Source organism: Columba livia, chromosome 24 (genome assembly GCF_036013475.1).
Source record: "Columba livia isolate bColLiv1 breed racing homer chromosome 24, bColLiv1.pat.W.v2, whole genome shotgun sequence".
Lineage (NCBI taxonomy): Eukaryota > Metazoa > Chordata > Aves > Columbiformes > Columbidae > Columba > Columba livia.
In genome coordinates this window covers 1,937,320-1,956,918 of record NC_088625.1, presented here as the reverse complement: position 1 = coordinate 1,956,918, position 19,599 = coordinate 1,937,320, and the positions used below count along the sequence as shown (strand labels likewise).

At 60.7% G+C, this 19,599-nt stretch overlaps 2 protein-coding genes and 1 long non-coding RNA gene across 3 annotated transcripts; 1 reads left to right on the top strand and 2 right to left on the bottom strand.

The window, feature by feature from the left end:
* Positions 1 to 1,468: 1,468 nt before the first annotated feature.
* On the bottom strand, positions 1,469 to 8,126 carry LOC135576287 (uncharacterized). The gene is made up of 2 exons (XR_010467888.1): positions 7,989 to 8,126; positions 1,469 to 2,208 (listed from the first exon to the last, which is right to left on the bottom strand). It is a non-coding gene; the product is annotated as an uncharacterized LOC135576287 (long non-coding RNA).
* Positions 8,127 to 8,173: 47 nt separating this feature from the next.
* On the top strand, positions 8,174 to 11,869 carry RNF26 (ring finger protein 26). The gene has a single exon (XM_021285266.2). The coding sequence runs from the start codon at positions 8,449 to 8,451 to the stop codon at positions 9,874 to 9,876; it is 1,428 nt and encodes a 475-aa protein (XP_021140941.2). The 5' UTR covers positions 8,174 to 8,448; the 3' UTR covers positions 9,877 to 11,869.
* A 4,764-nt stretch (positions 11,870 to 16,633) lies between these two features.
* Positions 16,634 to 19,008, bottom strand: C1QTNF5 (C1q and TNF related 5). The gene is made up of 3 exons (XM_005500737.3): positions 18,874 to 19,008; positions 17,762 to 17,994; positions 16,634 to 17,678 (listed from the first exon to the last, which is right to left on the bottom strand). Exons 2-3 carry the CDS (start codon positions 17,973 to 17,975, stop codon positions 17,161 to 17,163), a joined length of 732 nt encoding a protein of 243 aa, XP_005500794.1. The 5' UTR covers positions 17,976 to 17,994; positions 18,874 to 19,008; the 3' UTR covers positions 16,634 to 17,160.
* Positions 19,009 to 19,599: the final 591 nt, after the last annotated feature.

Here is a 19,599-nt window from a genome sequence, read left to right as displayed (position 1 = left end):
AGGACGCTCTCTGAAAAGCCCCGTCCCTGTCCCCGAGGCAGGGCCCCAAGGCACGGCCCCGCTTTGTGGTGCGCAGAACCCCTGCACAGCTGTTGAACAGAGCGGCTGTGGAAAAGCCGTTAGTTGCGGTGGCCAGAGCAGCCCCGCTGGCTGGGGGCCGGCCCGGAGGCGGAGGGGCTCTCAGGGTTGCACAAGGCCGCTATTATCGAGGGGCAAACACCCAGCCCAAGCACGACGGGTCTCCTCCTGCAGCCTAAAGACGGGCCCCTATGCAGGCGTGGGGGAGCACAACAAACCTCCAGAGGTGGGGTGAGCTGCCCACAGCCAGCACTGCAGGACACCTGGGTCCAGTGCCCCTGCTCCATTGCAGCCTGGTTCTGCACCTGGGTTAATCAGAGCCATAGGGTTGTGTTGGAGGACAAAGCACTGGGCTTTTCTTCTCCATCAAAGCCTTCTTCTGCCTCCCATACTCACACTCCCTATTCACACAGGACTCCCAAAGCTCACTGACCCACGTTCACCTCACATGAGGACAGGCCCAGAGCAGCCTCAGCATCTCCCAGGAGCAACAAGAGTGTTCTCCTCCAGCTCTGGGCCCAGGGACTCTGAACCTTTGCATATCCTCTTTTCTCCTCTGCTTGCTTTTCCTGCAGCGTGAGCTGTGCTCTGGGCCCTGGGCAGCATGGACTGCATCTCTCCAGCCACCCTGAATCACTCCAGAGCCAAGCTGCAGGTTCCCCTGTGCCACAGCGTCCTTCCTGGGTGTCCTCAAGCACCTCTCACGCTGCCAGCCCCAGCAACCCTGTGCTGGGCCCCAGCCCCACTCCCCCACCGGTGCCATGCAGCGGCCCTTCCCATGCCCTCCTCCTGCCTCTGTTGCATGCCTGGCTAGCCCCCCCCCCTCACTTTCCCAGCCAAATAGACTTGATGATTCATCGGAAATGATTACATTTTTTCCCCGTGAGATTACTTGCTTAAAATGGCAATGCTGGGCAGTGATAAGGCTCTTAGCCTTCACTTTGCTGTGCAGGAGGGCGGCCTCCTCCCGGGCAGTGTGTTTGCTGGGAGGAACAAGTGCAAGGGAGCTGTGCCATCAGGCGCAGGCTGCTCGCGATCTGCTCTCTGGCCCCACTGCTGCAGGGATGCTCTCACAGCCACAGTGGCAAAAGCTCCCTGCCTGCATTGGGAACAGCCACCCTTTGGAACTGATGCCCCAGCCTTGGGGACCCCCTGACAACACGCTCACACTTTCCCTCCAAAGGGGAGGATGCAGCACCAGAGGAGCCTCAGGCTCTGCTCCCCTTGGAGGAGGGAAAAGGATGTTCAATTTTGTACAAAACACTGCAATTTAAGCCCCACAAATGCCACCCTGTGAGGGGAGGTGGGCCCAAGGGGTCCTGCTTTCCCGCGGGAAAGTATCCACCAAGTCAAACAAACAAGTGGGAGAACTCAGATGACACAGCGCTCGTGCATTTTGTTCTGGTGCTAACTTTTATTCTGTGTTTAAAATAAAGCTAAGTGTTTCTAATAAAACCTCTGCAGAAAATTCCCAGCAGTTAGAAAGGGCAAAGTTGCTCTCTGGAGAAAAGAGGCTGGCCAACCGCTGCGGCAGGGAGCATGCCACCCTGAAATAGCTTTTTCTATTACTGCAACAGCCATGACTCCAGTTGGTCGGGCTTCTGCTCTTCAGACTGTTTAACTTTGAAGAAAACTCACTTTCCCTACCAAACTAATGTTTCTGGGGAAGATGGGCAGGATTTGAAAGCAAAGGCCCATTCCCCTCAGAGCCGGCATGAAACAGTCCCGTCACGCTGTGTGTGGCACCCAGAAAGCTTGGGGTCTCTGCCTGGGGAGCACAGCAGGCTGACCAGCTTCATCTTTCTTCTCCGACGCTTTATCTCACGCCTTCTTATTTATTTGCTTGCTTAATGGATTTGGCTTCAGCCCCCGTTCACAGCTATGCAAACAAACAGTGTGGATTAGGCTCCCGTGTGTCACGGTCCCACACACACAACCAGGGTGGGAAGGTCAGGGCACGCAGGTCCAGCTCCAGCCTCTAGCAGCTGCTCTCAGCCTCTAGCAGCTAGGAGAACATGGGCATCTGGACCGCCATGGCTCTCAGCACTCCTCTCCTCCGCCGTCCATCCACCTCTGGGGTCAGGGGCTCGCTGGCCCGGTCAGAGCTGCCCCAACAGCCACTCTTCTCTGCTGGAAACATGGGGACCATGGGGCGAATCATGGGCACAGCCTGCCCAGGGTAGGGCTGATTGCCCACGCGTTATCTGAGCATCACCAGTTGCAGGCGCAATCTGGAAGCATGTAATTGCATTTGCCTTTCTCCTTTGGCTCCTGCTGAGCCTGGCTCTCCACAGCCAGAGGGGAACGACAGCCAGCGTGCAGAAGTGAGCGTGGGGCCTGGGGCTGAGCGCAGGCTGCATCACAGCACGCCCCTCGGCTCCTTCCACCTTTCCCTGCCCTCCCGGTGAGACCCCCGGGGCCTGACTGGGTCCTGCCGGTGCTGCTGGAGGGAGTTGGCCCCAGTGAGGGCTGTGCTGTCAGGCAGCACTCCGCTCCCTCGCTGTGCATGCTCCAACATGCTGCTTGGCATGCCCCGGACGGGGATGGGGGCCCCATGCCCTCCCCAGCCCCTGAGCATGCTGATGGGGCCCAGAGCAGCCCAAGTGGCTCCGGGTGTGTCTGTGGGGTGCCCAGGTACTCGTGTGCCGGCTGCCTCCCATCAAGCCCCCTGCCCGTGCCAGTGAGCGATGAGCTGTCAGCTCCCGCTGGCTTCCTGCGCAGCTCCGGGGTGGATGAAAGGCAGACGTGCAGGGTGGAAGGCGGCTGCCACATCCGCCCAGGCCTGCACCTCTTCACACAACACCGGCAGGGCTGAGAGGGGCCCCGTTCCCCGGGGAAGAGACGGGATGTGGGCCAGCACCGTGTTTTCCCACACTGCCCAAGAACAGCCTGCTGCTTCCCGGCCGCTGGGGCACAGCAGTGCTGAGGCTCACTGCCTCAGGGCAGAAACCCCCGAGGCACCTTCCCGCTGGCTCCTGGTGCCGCAGTTTGGGGTGCTCTAGGGCTCACACAATGCATCGTGCTCGCGGTAAGTACAGCGACCTGCCTGTGCTATCTGGCCTCTGGCTCCCTGTTTCCTGGGCAGGAGACCACAAGGGATGTGGTATCAGATGTACCATGAGAGCAAAAGGCTGCCTTGGGGCACCTCCACCCTGCCCATCTCCGGGAACTCTCTTCGAAGCCCCTGTTGTACAGCTCAGGAAAACGCCTTCTTCCACCCCCTCTTCCTCAGCTGTACTCCCAGTGGCTTCTTTGTGTCTCTCCTCTCCTTCCTCTCCTCTTCTGCAGGGCCTTTATGTTGGGATTATTAACCATGGCTACGGAGCCTTTGTTTAGCGGGGGCCTGGAGTGGGAGCCGGGTGAGGGGCTGGGCAGGCAGAGGAAGGAAGGACGTGAGCAGAAGGGGGGAAGGAAGGTGACATCTGGATTTCTGCACCGGAGGAGCACAACCTCCCGAGGCAGCTGCACGGAGATGGCTGCGGGCTCAGCAGATGCGGGGCAGTGGCAAGTCCCTGAAGAGGACCCGAGCTGGTGAGGGTCACCCACCCCCATGCCATCCAAAGCACCGCCCCCAGCACCCACCGCAGTGATGGTGCCGCTGTCAGAGGATGGACCCAGGAGCCCCAGAGCTCCAGCTCCCCAGTGAGCGCTGGCTTGTGGCATGCAAGCAACATCATAGGCTTGGCCGTGCTCTGCAGGGAGCAGCACAGGGGTGGCGAGGAAGGCTGTGGAGCCATGCAGCCCTCCCCTCGCACCCTGCTCCAGGGGCCTGACCCTCGCTGTCTGCAGGATGGATGGACAAGGACAGCTGGGGGGGCAAGCACTCGTGGGGAAACCTTAGCTAGCCTACAGCCACCACCAAGGCTCGGGGGGAAGGAACCCTCTGCGCAGGGCCTGTCACTTGAACATCCCAGGGGTACAGGCTTCCCACGTCCTGGAGCAGGTGCAGCCCTGGGACAGCACGCAAACACCCATGTCCTGCCCTTTTGCTTGCATGTGCTGGGCTGGCCACGTATGTGCCCCAGGCTCCTCTCCCAGCCCCACTGCATTGCTGCCCTGGTGTGGGAAGCAAGCTTTAGGGCTGGGTGGGATGGGGGCTGATGGGGCAGCAGGGGGAAGCTGGGAGCCCAGGGATGGCTATTTATAAACTGGCCTTTTCCTTTGGAAGACTTCTGAGCTCATGTCCCCCCAGCACCGGCCGGAAAAAGGTCCCATTGTCTCAGCGCCAGATGGGCTGGGGCCGGGCACTCACCCGCACAATGGGGTGGATTATGCACCCGGCCAGCGGGGGTCTGGCAGTGGGACACCCCGGGAGGAGCAGCTGCCGTCAGCGCCCACGCGGCAACCCCACAAGGGCCGCTGGGCAGAGCGAGGCAGGCAGGGGTCCTGGCCTTGCTCATTCATCACCCCCGCTAACGCCACAGCCCTCGCGCTGCGGCTCCTTGGAGGAATGAGGAGAAGGAATGGGGAGGAGGAATGTCCCTGCCCTGTGCTCTAACTCACCTAGCTCTCCTGGCTTGCTGCAGCATTGCTGCCAAGGAAGGGAGGACAAGCCAGCACAGGGGCTTGGCATCACCCCCATGCTTGCTTGCAGCCCCAGCCAGTGAAGTCTTCCTCCCAGCTTTGTCTGCAAGGCTTGGGGCTCCCCCAGGACAGCTCATTAGGAGCAATTGCAAGAACACATAATGAGAGATTAGCCTCAGGATCCCTTTGGAGGGGTTTGGGGAAGGATCCCCACTGCTGCGAGGGCACAGTGCCCATGCCACATCCCCCTGCCACTGGCCCTGCACCTTACTCGGCACCACAGCATCGAGGACACGCCAGAGCACCAGGGCCCAGGGGAGCTGTGGGGCTGGCTGGACCGAGCAGGGATTTCTCCTTGCAGGACTTTCCCATGAAAGAGGAATTGCTTTTCCCAGGGCTGTCTGGCTAAGCTCCAAAGGAGAGAGATATCCCAGCTCCCTTTATGGGGAACCACACAGCCCTCCAGAAACACAACAGGCAGCCCTCGTGCTCCCACTCTTCCACTAATCTGCAGGGCAAACAAAAGCAGGGAAGGTGCTCACTGCTGGGGACACTGGGAGAGATGGGCATCCTCCAGATCCCAAGATTTCCTATGGGCTCTCCCCAGCAGCCTCGACCATGTAGCACGCAGGGCGGATGCCGGCTGTTATTCCCTACCAGCGGGGATGCGTGCAGTGAGGGACACCATCACCTTCAGCTTCAACGCTAGGCTAAGGCCAGAGGAAGAGCAACCCACGCCGTCCTGGAGCTGAGCCCGAGTGGGGATGGGGACTTTCCTGGAGCGGATGCACCGGAACAAGCTATTGTTCCAGCCTGCCCTGCAAGCGTGGGGCTGCAGGCATCCACCACCACGCTGAGGCATCTGCCCAGCCCTTGGAGAGGGCATCTTGAAGTGACCGGAGGTAAGGCTGCTGGCAGCGCCTAGAGGACCATGCTGGCTGGCTTCTCCCAGGCAATGGGGCTGCTGCATGGTCGGGGGTCCACAGGCACCCTGGGGGTGGTCCCAGCTGTCCGGCCAGCTGCCAGCATGCTGGGAGCGCTGGTGTGATGCTAGCAGGACCCACACCCCAAAAACACCCTTCCTGCCTCAGGGCAGCAGCAGGGCAGGACGTGCCCCTGCAGCATCGGCCTAAGGATGCAGGGGAAGATGCTGGGGCTGGGGAAGCTGCACATCCCCCTGGAGAGGCAGGGAGCCATGGTGGTCCCCAGCACCATCTCCCTGCTCTGCAGCTGCAGGCTGTGCTGCCAGCCCTTTGTTCACCTCATTTTTCCCATTCCTCTGCCACCCACAGCCTGTTCCCAGCCAGTCTGCTGGGATCTTCACAGGGTGTGATACAAGGCAGCCCCAGCACTGCTAGCCTGGCCCCAGGCTCCACACAGCCTGGACCCCAGAGCACAGCATTCTGATCCCGCTCAGCAAGCATGTTGGGCTCCAGAGAGCTCCTCAAGCACCATGACACCCAGCGCTGGGGAGTGCTCCCTTCCTCTCTCTGCTTCCAGCTAAAAGCTGCAAGGATGCAGCAGCTGCAAGGGCAGAGGCAGTCCTACTGCTGACTGCCCTGTTTCCCGAAAACACAGGGCAGGTGCCCAGCTGCGGTGAGCTCAGCAGCAGGAAGGCAGCTCAAAGGCGTGATGCAGCAGCCTGTGCTGGGCTCGGTGCCAGCACAGCCGGTACACTGCCCAGCCCCTGGCCACCAGTGGGTCTGCAGGCAGGGGTGCACACGCATCCCAGGCTCCTGCACCCTCATGATGTGCTGTGGCGGTCCCAGTCAGCATCAGTGAAGCCCAGTTTACAGCAGAGACCCATCTGCTCCATGCCAAATGGGAACTGAGGGGCTGATGAGCGGAGGGGGCACACAAGCATGGCCCACCCTGTCCTGCTGCCAGCAGCTGCCACAGGCACAGCTGGGAATACGGTGGCATCGTGCCCAGACCTCCAGCAAGTGTGAGGACAGCTGGGGGGACCCTCCTTGCAAGGAGGAGTCCTGGCCATGGTTCAGATGATGAGCACCCTGGTAGGGACCTCTGATCCCCCCCACAGGGCCCCAAGGAGGTATTTTCCATCCCTGCACCACAGCCTCACAGCCCCTCCACCAGGAGCCCCATTCCACTTTGCTCCAGCCAAGTCAGTGGTCCAGCCTGAACCTGATCCCTTGGGTGCTCCCAGCCTCCTGCACCCTTTCTCATCCTGGTCCGGTGTTCCAAAGCCCTGCGCCTCTCTTCAGACAGTCAATGCTGTGGAGCCGGACACCCTACAGCACAGGAGAGTGGGCACAGGCTCTCCTTTGCCCACCGGAGCATGGAGCAACAGCAGAGAAGCCCTGCTACAGAGCTGCGACTTCTAAACCCCGCCGTTGTTCCTTGCCCCTCTGCGGCCCCACAGCGGGGAGCCCGCGGGGCCATGGTGCCCCAGGCATGGCAGAGACCTGGGCAGATGCTGGGAGAAGGGAGGGGGAGGCGGGTGCACAGGCGGAGGCAGCGAATGAGTGGAATACACCCAGCCTTGGCTCAGCTCTTTTTTTTCCTTCTCCTGTTTGCTAAGGCAATGAGAAATCCAAACATTACCATAAATGCTGAAAGCATCCTGGCTGTCACGTGAGCACAGGCGCACACACTGCCAGGGGGATCCAGGCACCCGCTGGGAGGGAGTCCACAGCCGAAACCGGCCAGGCAGGGAAGGGAGGGGGCTGGCAGAGAGCCAGCTGGCAGCACAGACCCCAGGTGGGCATGGACAGACCCCAGACAGGGACAGACAGACAGACACACATGGATCTGCTGTCCTGGCAGCTCAGCCTGTGCTGTGGCTCAAGGAGAGCTAGATGGCACCAAGCAGCATCAGCCCATACCTACCGTAGCTCCTGCCCCAGCTCAAAGTGTTACAGGGGAAACACGCCAGGGATGGGGCAGGTGGCTGCAGGAGGGGGACTCCTCGCTTGCTGCCTGGCAGTGCAGCACTTCCCTCCTTGGCCCTGTGCTGGCCAGTGCCTTCTGGGGCTGCAGATGTCTTTCCCATGGATCATCTGCTCCACTCGCTCTCCCCTTTCTTAAAAAGCCCTGGGTTCCAGGGCTGGATTTCCCTGAGCTTGTCGTCAGCACCAGGGTGGCGGGGCTGGGCCATCTCCTGGGGGCACAGCAGAGTGAAGGCCAGAGATGCTGGCAGCCCCACAGCCTGCCCAGGGAGCTGGAAGTGATGACAGGAAACGCTCTGGGCCCATAACCTTGGGCCAGGCCAGGGCCGTGGGTTTATTCTAGGACCTCCTGCAGGAAATTGCTTGGTGGGGTGACAGCAGCGCTGGCCTGACCTGACCCTGTCCGTAAGACTCCCCAGGTACCCCGCTAGCAAGTACAAACTCTCACCATGCCAGGGCTGAGGGTCACAAACTCACTGCATGTGCGGCTCCAGGGACCCTGTGGGTTGTGGGTGTTCCCAGTGCTGCTTGAGACCACGGGTGAGATGGCTGCTCACCATGCCCCGGCCGCCCCGCTCTCCCGCCAGTTCCTCCCGCCCCGCTGGGAGCGGGTCCAGACTGCCCGAGCTCGGCGGCTCCGCCGGTTGAACGTGCACCCTTGGCCCTTTAAATGCGCACCGGTGGGCGGGGCCCGTCCCGGCGGCGACAGCCAACGAGAGGCGCACCGCCCCACAGCGGCCACGCCCCCAGCGGCCGCGCCTCCGGCGCGTCCTCCGAACCGTCCAATGGGCAGCAGGGAGAGGCACCGCCCTCGCCGCCTATTGGCCCGGCGTTGCGCGGCAGCCGGGCGACGATGGCGGCGCCCAGCATCGTGGGGCCCCGAGCGGTCCGCGGCTGACGGCGCCGAGCGGGCCCCGGCGGGGCTCCTGCGGCCGCCATGGACCTGCTGTTCGTGCTGTTCCGCGGGCTGCGGATGGTCCTGGACCTGCTGCTCCTGGTGCTGGACGTCAACTTCTTCCTGGTGTCCTCGCTGGTCTCGGCGCTGCTCTGGCTGCTCGCCGCGGCCTGCAGCCTTCCCGCGGCCGCCGCCGCCGGGGCTCTGGCCTGCTGGGACGGGCTGCTCCTCTGTCTGGCTTCCCTGGCCCGGGCGGCCTGCGGCCTGGCGCTGGGAGCCGTGCAGGGCCTGGTCGGCCTGCTGCGGGGCGGCTGCTGCGGCCTGGAGGGGCTGAAGGTGGCCGGGCACCTCCTTTCGCACCTGGCGCTGCGGGGCAGGGAGCTGCTGCACCGCGGGCTCTGCGGCCTGCTGGGCTGCGGGCAGGCCCTGGCCAGGCAGCTCTGTGAGGGCCTGGCCATCAGCACCAGCCTGCTGGCCTACCTGGTCAACAGCCTGGTCAACGTCTGCCTCATCGGCACGCAGAACCTCTTCACCCTGCTCGTGGCCCTGTGGGACTCCATCGCCGGCCCCTTCCTCAGAGTCACGGACCTGCTGGCTGCTTTCCTCGCGCACATCTCCAGTGGCGCCATCGCCGTGTCCATCCTGCTCTGGTCGCCCTGCCAGCTGGCCTTTGAGCTCCTGGTCTCTGTCACAAAGCTCTTCATCAACATCTTCTTTGTAAATATTTACGGCCTGGGCTTGTTCCTCCTCATTATTGCTGTCAGCAGCTTTGTATTCAACCCTGGGCTGCTCTGGACGCTGACGGGCTACGTGCTGGGCTATTTCAACACACTGCCCTCCTACCACCGCCTGCAGCGGGAGGCATGGCGGCTCTATCAGGTGGCAGTCCTGACGCTGGGTATGGCCATGGCCTCCCAGACCTGGCGCAGGTTGGTGGACTGGAGCCTGCAGGTGACCAACTGGAGCCGCGGAGGCAGAACGATGGACCGGGAAAGCAACCAGCGAGGGGCGGCTGTCCCTGTCCTGAGACCTGCAGCTCCCGGCAGGTTGCCGCTGGCAGGGTTTGGCCAGCTGCCAGCTGAGCATGAGGACCAGCCGGGTGCGGAGCAGGTAGCACAAGCGCGGCCTGCTCTGGGTCGAAGCGCCGCAGCAGGACAGCGTCTCCAGCCTCCCAGGGACGAGCCAAGCACTTCCTGGAGGAAAGCTCCGAGGAGACAGCAGCTGAATGCAGCAGCTGTGGATGGTGAGGACACTCTGGATGATGACCCCTGGATGCTCCTGAAAGAACAAGAGGAACGTAAGAAATGTGTCATCTGTCAAGACCAAACCAAGACAGTCCTGCTTCTGCCCTGCAGGCACCTGTGCCTGTGTCAGGAGTGCACAGAAGTCCTCCTGCAGCAGGCCATCTACCAGCGCAACTGCCCACTGTGCCGCCAGATGATCCTCCAGACGCTCAATGTGTACTTGTGAGCCCAAGGGGTGGGTGGCTTGGATCATTATTCCAGGAGCTCAAGGGCCCTGTCTGCCTCTTGCCAGGAAGCAGAACTTCCCAGGCCTGCCTTGAGAAGCTTCCAAAGAACTAAGGATGGTGCTTGAAAGGGCAAAAGGCTGTTGGAGGTGTCTGCTAGCCACATTTGCTATGTAACCAGATTGTAGCTCCTGCTAGCAAGCACAATAACTGATGTCTGCAGCAGGCAGAAAGATTTACCTTTTTTTCGTTGACAGCTTCTGCTGTTTCGGGGCCTATTGCCTCGAGCCTGCAGTGGTCTGAGACCCAAAGCAGAGTGCAGATAGATGTTCTGGTACCTCCTAGCCAAAGCTGATGTGTCCTTCTGGGAATCACAGGGGCTGGTGCAAAGCAAGGGATGCTTTTTCCCAAGGTCTGACCAGAAAACTACCTGGCAGACTGCACTCAGGCCTCTTGTTTCCTCCTTCTGCCGTCTAAATGGAGGAGCTGCCTGAGAAGGAAGAAGTGTGCCCCTTTTGCAAGGCTGTAGGACAGCAATGAGCACACTCAGGCTTTTTAGGCTCTGCTACCAGAGGGCTGAGCCTGGCTCTCAGCTGGAGGAGAGCAGGGTTTCTGGGGTACTTCAATATCCCAGCCACCATGGCTTTGGTTTTTCAGCTTCCTATTCCCCTTGTCAGGACAATGAGGAGCCGTGAAGAACACGGGCTCCCTGCAGAGCTCAGCATTGCTGCCGCTTCCATGCATCACCTATGCAAGACTAACAAGTACACATCAGGTTACTCGCATGGGGAGGCTGGAGGGAGTTACTCTTTCTGCTCTGGTGCTGTTTGGGGAATCTGAGGGGTGACTGGCTCCCTGCGCTCGCAACCCTGGCAGCAGCAGCACGCATCTGAGCCAATGCTGGAGAATCCTCTTTAGATAATACATGTTTTCTTCAGGTTCAGAGTGCCGTGGAACTGGGCGGCTCACAGCAGTGCTTGCTTGCTGCCTCCCAGGCTGGGCTCTCTTTGGGAGGAGAAGGCACTCCCCAACGCTCCTGGGAGCCCACCGAGACAGCCCAGCTCCAGACACAAGTTCTGCATGGCCATGCTGTGGATCTGCAGTTGTGTGCATGGAGCAGTAGCAGGACCATGGGTATCTTTGTTTAGGGCAGGGTTACATTGCTGTTCTGTCTTACTGTCTGTCAGAAATGTAGCTAGTTTCATTCAAAAGTGTCCCCTGAAGTCTAATGGTGGCATCTGATCCTGGCCGGGGCGGGGCCTGAGGTGGCTCATCCCAGCTTGGTCAACCAGCACCATTCCAAAAACATTGCTGGGCTGTGAGAAGGCCTTGCACTAAAAAGCTTTTCCTTTTCCAGCTGCTTGCCTGAGGTCAGCCACGTGCCACAGCCCATTTTGGCTGGAGCCAGACTGGAAAGAGTCTTGACTGCTGAACTGCAAGCCAAGAGCCTGAGGGCGGCTGGCAAGGTCTTCCTTCTCTGTTCTCCTTGATTAGCGATGTAAGCCAAAACAGAGGCAGCAGAGAGGCCAGGCCATGCTGGGAGACGCCTCTGTGCTGTAAACCTGAGCTGTGGCAAGATAATTTCTTGTTGGAGAGTGGCTTTGCTCTGGGAGGCACTGCAGGGTCTGGTTGCCCCCCTTGTTTGCTGGGGGAGCCCTTGGGCCAAGCTGGGCTCCTCAGCATGACAGGGTGTTACAAGGGCAGATGGGCTGTGAGGTGCTTTGCTCAGAACCAGCTCATGAATCTTGGGGTACAGTATTTCCTACATGAATTACAGGGGGGAAGGACACCTCTCCAGAACTGCAGGTTTTTTTTCCTTCAAACACTTTGTATATTATAGCAGTCACGCTTATTGTTTTAGGGCCTGTTTGTTTGCTGCCTGTTTATAAAAAAAAACAAAAAAAAAAAAAGGAAAAAAAGAAAGCTTTGCCTTAAGTTTAACTCCTTGCACTATGGATTAGATACTGAGCAAATTAAAATCTCCTCTACCTAAAACTGCCTTCTGCTTCATTCTTGGGAAGGGTTTTCTCTGGAGGGATGGTGTCTTCTCTCTGCTCAGCCCTGGGCTCCAGAGGAAGCCCCTCACTCCCCACCAAGGTCAGAGCTGGAGGGACAAGACCACCAGCAAGCTCAGGGGTACTTGTCTGAGGGTGCTCGTATCCAGAACAGCAGTGCTGTGGGATGCCCCCGAGCCAGGCTGCTGCACAGAGAAGTCTTCACTCCTAATTCGTGCCACTTTGAGCGGTTTAGTGAGAAGCAATGATGGCTTTGCAGAGGGATTTGTACACACAGCTTTGTCTTTTTTCAGAAGTAGTACCTCTGTACTGGAGCAAAGGGATTCATGCCCAGGTTCTCCAGAGCTGGAGCTCCCCAGGGCCTGAGCAGCTCAAAGCAGAGGGACTGTGGCTTCCCTGAGCATGCACAGGGACATGTAATCCCTGCTCCCACATGTCCTTGGCACCTTGATGTCCTGCTGCTTCCAAGGGAAGGTGGTGGCAAGCCTGACTGTCTTGGGGATGCAGCAGCCAAAGCACCTCTTGGTTGAGGAGCAGCCGGCAGTATATGGCTCAGTCTTGCCTTGCAGAAAGGCTGTGGCAGGCTCAGCTGTGCTGGGCTACTGATGAGCAGATGCATTTTCTGCACAATGAGTTGCTCCCTGGCCATGATCTGAGCTCTTGGCAGGTTGTTGTGTGCTTTTAAGCACCCTCTGCTCCTCCAGCATCCTTTTAAATTGCTTGGAAAAGTGTTTTGGGACCCTGATGGGCAGAGACCCCAGGAGTTCTGGCTCACCCTGCCCTGAACTCACCTGCCTTGGAAGGGCCACGCAGCAAACTAATTTTAACCAGGATGCTCTCACAACCTGGCTGAAAATCACCGTGTGGAGAAGGGGGCTGCTGAGATGCCAGAAACAGATGGACACCTGCTGCAGGAGCACAGCTCATGGCTGGCATAGCACAGGCACAGCAAGAAGGGCAATGCCATCCGCCCCCTGAGCCCTGTGGGGGTCTGGCTGCAGACAGGTGACAACTGGGGAAACTGAGCCACTGCTCAGCCTTCCTCTCTTGCTCCCAGGTTGTGAGAGCTGAGGCAGGCTGGGCACCCAGGGGCAGGAGGACGGGGCAAGCAGTGGAGCGTCTGCCATCTCCTGCACAGGCAGGGTGCCCTCAGCCCACCAGTGCGGGACAGAGAGGGTGTCCAGCTGCCTCAGCCCACTGCAGCTGAGCCTGCCGAGCAAGGACAGGATGTGAAGGACACAACCCTCCCCCGGGAGCCATCCTGCGTGCGCTTGGCTTGCTCAGTGGCCAAGCAGCAAGTAATTACAGGAGGAAAATGCAACCACCTCCCAGCTGATGGGCAGTGCATAGGGCCCCCCCACCCTGAGACTGATGGTCAGCCATGCCAGACTTGCCTGCTCTGGCACTGTGGCTTTTGGTGCAGGGCTGCACTGCCTGGGGAGGGTGTCCAGCAGCAGCAATGCTCACAGATCAGTCCAGGGCATGAGATCTGGAGTCTTCGGTGGTACTCCCCTTTCAGAGCTTGCTTGGAAGCCTCATGCGTGAGTCAAGTGGGATGGTCTCAGCCTATCGCTATGCCAAGACCCTTCTCCCTTCCCCAAGGAGGGAGGAGCATGATGCTGCTAGGTTACTACAGTTTGGGAGCACTGGGGTGGTGGGGGCTGACAGCTTGCTGAAACCAGGGCCCCCCAGGCCCTGGGAAAATCCCCAGGATTCCTTTGTCAGCCCAGCTGCAACACCCCAGCCTTAATGAGATGCTAGTCCCAGTCCTGGAAACAACAGCCATCGTCTGCCTGACAGCAGGGAGCTGGCATGAAAGACTCTCACTGCAGATGCACAGCAACACGAGCAGCTAATGATACCAGGCCGACAGGGAGGGAGCAGGTGATGATCAGCAGCCGAACCACGGGGGGCCTTTAGGCTGCTTCTGCACGCCAGCTTTGCTCCCTCATTAGTGTCTCAGCATGGGGAGCCACACCGGCTCCCCGAACACACTGGCAGTCCCAGCACCTCAGAGCAGCAGGGCTGAGGCCTCAGGGACAGCGTGGCTGAGGCTGGCAGGGACCTGTGGATCACCCAGCACGGCCTCCTGCTCAGGCAGGGGCAGCTAGAGCAGGTTGCACAGGACTGAGGCCAGTTGAGTTCTGAATATCTCCATGGATGGAGACTCTACTGTCTCTCTGTGCAGCCTGTGCCAGGGTTTAACCACTGCCCTATCTGCGTCCCTAAGCTGAAGTGATTCCCCACTTTAGTCCTGTTTTGTTGGTAATAGTGTCCCTGCTGTTCACACCCCTTGAGCCCTTTTCTTGCCCACCCAATCCACCACATCCCCACCTGAGCGAGGATTGTCCCCTCTGCTGCCATTCCCAGTTTAAAGATCTCCTTACCAGGTCAGCTGGCCTGTTGGCAGAGTTCACCTGGAGATGACTGCAGAGTGTCATGTCATCAGGAATCAGGGTGCTGAACCTATCCCATAGCCACAGGCTTCTGAGTGGAGCAGGAGCCATCCTGCTGCCAGGACTCACCAGCACAACATTCACCATTGAGGACATTTCCACTTCCAAGCCTGGGAGGCACACTCTTTGCCACCATAGCTGAAGGTTCGGGCTCTACATGTTGCAGGGTCTCAAGAGATGATCCAGTTGATCTTTTTCATGCCCTTTCTGATGCCACACAGCTTAGTGAACTCCTCCAGCAGCTCCTGCACTTGGCAGCACAATCGCAATCTGCTAGCCAGGTGCCCCAGCACCACTAAGATGCCCCAAGCACCCTCTACGGCTCAGGGCTAGCCAGGCTGAGTCCTCCAGCATTGCAGGAAGAGTTGCTCCAATGGCTTCTGGGGACTGTGACCTTGGTGTACCAAGGACCTGTGTGCTGCTCTGAGAAGACATGCTGCCTCTTTAAAAAACAACACCACCACCAAAATAAACAAACCCACAAAACCTACCTTCCTACACAAACTGCTGCCTCTGTCAGCTGCACTGTGAGCTGAGCCTGGCTCTTACCTAGGCTCCTCTCTCGCACTGGCTAAGGGATGCTAGCTCCTTCCTAACTTGGATTTAGCTGGAACAAGGGCTTTAAGTACTCTGCTCATGGGCAGCTGGTAGAGCTTGTCAGAAGCAGCTGGGGCTTACTAGAACTTGCTAGAAGCCCAGGTCTCCTGTGGTCCTCATCTTTTCTTTATCCTCATCCCCCAGGGGCAGCAGCAGGCACCCTCATGTTCCTCAGAGGTTTCCCAGCGGTCCCTCAGCGATCCCAGACAAAGTGTCCAGAAGATCGAGAGCAGAGCAGAGCCCAGAAACTGCTGTGTCAAGTGCTATGTCTGTGGCTGCTGCTGCTAGCTGTGCTCCCCCACATTGTGATAAGGACCAAAAGATGCTCTCATCCCGCTCCTCCCCCAGCCTCATCTCAAGAAAAGTCATTTTCCTCCTCCCGGAATAGACAGCACCAGACATCGATCTCCTCTGCAGCGTTGTTTGCCCCTGGGCAGCTCTGCTTACAGAAAAGGCCATCGACAACCCAAACAGACACTTCCACTGTAACTCAATCCTGCAGCTGGGGCGGGCAAGAGGAGCCTGCAAAGCGGCCAGCAGAGTCCCTCTGCACCCCAGCGGGGAGTGAGGCTTCACTCTTCATCCCAGCACCTCCGCCTACCCCTATGGGATGGGGGTAGCCCTTGGCACTGCTGGACAGTTCATCCTCCACAGTCCCACGCAGCCAGGCGGGTTGTAGTGACACGTCCTTGACCTCAGGACTGCAGGGTTTGTTCATCCCAGATGGGCACGGTTGCAGTGCTGGGAGTGCCGTGCAGCACGGCTTGGGGAGCCGGCCCCAGAGGAGAGGTGGCTGTCTGGCCATGTAAGGGGGGTCCCGGGCTGCTGAGCACCTGCAAGGTCCTGCTGGCATCATCAGGAGATGAGCCCAGCCCGCCTGCCACGCCACGGTCAGGCAGAGCATATGCTCCCGCAGCAGGACCCATTAATGAGTTCGGCCACTGGCCAAAAGCCCCCTTCCTGGCTGGTCCCCGCAGGGACCTATTTTGAGCAGGAACGAGGAAGCTCTTCATTCCCCTGCTAAAAATAGGGACCTTTCTCAGAGGCGGGTCACCGCGTTCACACTGGAGCGCGGAGCTGGCAGGGGGGCAGGCAGGAAGGGGGCCCCCGCAAGCCCCGTCCCGGGAGCGTGTGGCCAGCGCTTCCCCCAGCCTTCGCTCCCCACCGTGGGGCCAGGGTCCCCGCTTCGCCCCGGGCGAGCCCGCTCCCACCGGGGTGGCCCTGGAAGCAACGGGAGCCTCACGCCCAGCAAGACATCGGTCCCCGCTGTCCCGCCGCTGGGAGCCGGAGCACCGCGTGGGGGGGTCCGCCATCGCCACTCCCCTCCCGAGGCTTTGGGGAGGGTGCGCGGGGACCGTCGCAGCGGCGGGTGTCCTCGCCAAGAGATGCCGATGCTTCCACCTAGCGGCTCCTGCTGGCTCAACTGCAGCGGCCGGCGGCCCAGGACTGTCCCCTCCCGTCCCCCGGCCCGGGACCCCCGGCAGGACGGCGAAGCCTCGCCGGCACCGGGCACCGCCAGCACCCCTCGCTGCTCCCGCGGGCCCCCAACAACCCGGGCGGCCTTTGCCAGCCGGGAGCAGCCTCCCCAGAGGGGTGCCAGCACCCCAGAGATCCCGGTACAGCCCCCCAAGCATCCGAGAAGCCGGCAAGACCTGGCACGTAGACACGGGCGCACACGCAGCAGGCACACGCGTGGCTGGGAAGCCTTTTATTGAGGGTGAAGGAGGAGAGGGAGGCGCTGGAGCTGCCGCAGGGCAGGGAGCGGGGTGACTGCTGGCCCTGGGGCATGCCAGGACGGGCAGATGGGCCCTTTGCCGTGCCAGCGGCCAGGCAGCCCGGGCTTTCTCTGTGCGCGGGGACAAGCTGGCAGCAGGGGCTGGGTGCCATGCCGGTGGGGTATGCTGCATGCCAAGGTAGCTATGGCGAGTAACATACAACCAGGTTATTGCGGCTTCCCGGCATGGGTGCCTCGCCCCAGAGGTGGGTGTACGAGATAATACTTATGTCTTATACAGCGCTGCTGAAGGGATGCTCCCTACCACCTGCGGGGTGGCAGAAGGGCTGTATTCCCACCCTGCGCTGGGTGGCAGCAGCAGAGCAGGGTGGATGTCCTGGGGTCCTGGCTCCCACACGGCTGGACCCCAGAGCACCATTCCCTGGGGTGCTGGTGACTGGGAAGGGGCACATGCCCCAGCTCCAGCCGCAGCTGAGAGCGGGCTCAGGCAAAGACAGCGGAGTTTTGCCAGTAGGAGTAGACAAGGAAGCCGGTGAAGGTGCTATCCGTCTTGACGCTGGCGTAGAAGCCGATGTAGTCCCCCACACCCACCTGCACCCACACCTCATCCTCGGGCTCCAGGCGGACCAGGCTTCCCCCTGAGAGTGAGGTGGGCTTGGGCCAGTTCCCATAGTACTGGAAGAAGGAGGCAATGGACTGGCCATTCTTCATGATGTCAAACTGCAGGCTGGCACGGTAGACAGTGGCGTGAACGGCAAAGTAGTAGAGGCCGGGCACCTCGCAGGTGAACTTGCCCGTGGTGGGGTCATAGTGGCCCTGCTCATTGATGAGCACCACATCAAAGCGGATGGGCTGGTCAGCCAGCGGAGGGCTGCGTGACTCGGAGCGCTTGGCGCTGAAGGCTGAGCGAGGGGCCACCGCACACTCACCCTGTGCCCCCTTCTCACCAGGCATGCCATCCACGCCGGGGCTGCCCACCTCCCCACGGGGACCAGGTGCTCCTGGGGCAGACAGGAGGGGGACAGGGTTACTTCTAAGCCACAAGCACTGGCATGGGCAAATCCCAGTTCCCAGCGTTTCTTACCAGGAGGGCCCATCTCGCCCTTCTCCCCCGGCATCCCCATCGCCCCATCTCGTCCATCTCGTCCATCTCTGCCTGGCAGACCCTGGCCCCCATGCAGGCCTGGGGTTCCCGGGATGCCTGGCTGCCCTGAGCACAGCCCGGGGATCTTGTTGTCTTCAATCTGCAGGGAGCTGGTGACAAGGCCAAGGAGGAAGAGGAGAAAGAGCTGCTTCATCTTGTCTGCCGTGCAGGGGCTGGAAGGGAGCAGAGAGGGGAAACAGCTCAGTGAAGAGGGCAGGGAAACAGACTTGCAATGCCCAGCAGCGAGTGGGTGCCATGGGTCGGTGGGGCACAGTTCCTCCTTTTTTTCTCCCTTGCTTTTTCGGCTGCTCCACACAGTACGGCCTGACTGCTGGCTGCACCTGCCACAGCATCCCCATCGCCAGCTGTGCTGCTGCACCATCCCGCAACCCCCGGCATGCCCTGCCATGGCACAACTCATGGGGTTATCGGGGACAGGGAGCTAGGGAGGGAGCTGTGGCATGTGTGGGAAGCAGAAGCTCTGTGTACAGATGCGGGCTGTTTAGCTGCCACATCGGCAGCGTGCCGGCTATGGGCGTGCTGGCGGGGGACTGTTGAGGTGTCAGCCGGAGGGCAGCGGGTGAGCTGCGAGCCATGCGTGGGGTGGGGTTGTTGCATCCGGGCGGTGCGTGGCGGGGCAGCAGCTCGGGGAGCACAGGGCTGCGTCGTGGCCCGGCCCTTGGCAACATCTGTGTTGCCGGCAGCTCTGCTCCACACCCGGCCGGTTCCCTGGGGCACGGCTGTCTGGGCTGCAGCATCCCCGGCTGTGCTGGACCACCCTGGTGTCGGAGACCACCCTGCTGCCCGGGCTGCCCCCGGCCCTTCCCACATCAGCACAGCGAGAGCGGAGCCCCACAGCCAGCGCTGGCCCCCTCCCCGTGGCCTTGCCCAGGGAAAGCTGCTCTCTCCCCGCTCCTGAACGCGACGGCTGCAAGAAAGAGGAAAAGGAGGAGAAAAAGTGCCTCTCCTCCGCCCAGGCGCCGCAGCCAGGACCCCAGCGAGCCCCAGCTCCCCCCGGCACAGGGCGGACAGAGCTGGGTAGCCCCACTCACTGCGATCCCGCGGCTCCTGCCTGGCTGCTCTCCGGCGTGGAAGGGCTGTGGCTCTTCCTGACCACTTTGCTCTGACGAAGGCCCTAGGAAAGGCAGCCTCTCCACCCCCCCCCTCCTCCTCACGTCTCTCCTCCCAAACTCCAAAGGAAATCAAGGGCCTTAGGAGCCAAAAGCTACAAGACACGGGGAAAAAGAAAAATAATCCCATGGTGTCAGAAGTACTGTAAGCAGGGGGAAGGGACAGCAAGGCAAACAGCCTGGCAAAGGGGGAGGAGGTATGAGCTTCAAACCACTTTGGCTGAACACATCTGAGCACCCAGGCGGCAGGATGGTGGGAAGGGAAACAGGAGAAAACAGGCAGCAGAGTGGAAGTGGAAAAAGAGAAAGGCCAAGGGAGGGAAACCCAGTGAAGACAGGTGGGGTTGGAGCAGCAGAAGGAAAAAGGGAGCCCTTGGAACATGCGGGTCCCCTGACTGGCAGCCTCAGGGCTGTCCCTGGCAGCAGGGCTGAGGCAAGGAGGATGGCAGGGCATGTGCGATCTGGCAGTGCCAGCCTCGGGAGCACCTGCAGGGAGCTGGAGGGGCCAGCCGGGGGTGCCCGGGGGCAGGCGAGGAGCTGAGCAGGCAGGGATGCGCTGGGCAGCAGCAGGCAGGTCACGGCAGGCAGAGCAGCGCTGCGGTCACGCCGGGAAGCAGAGCTAACCCTAGGGAACCACAGGGCACACGG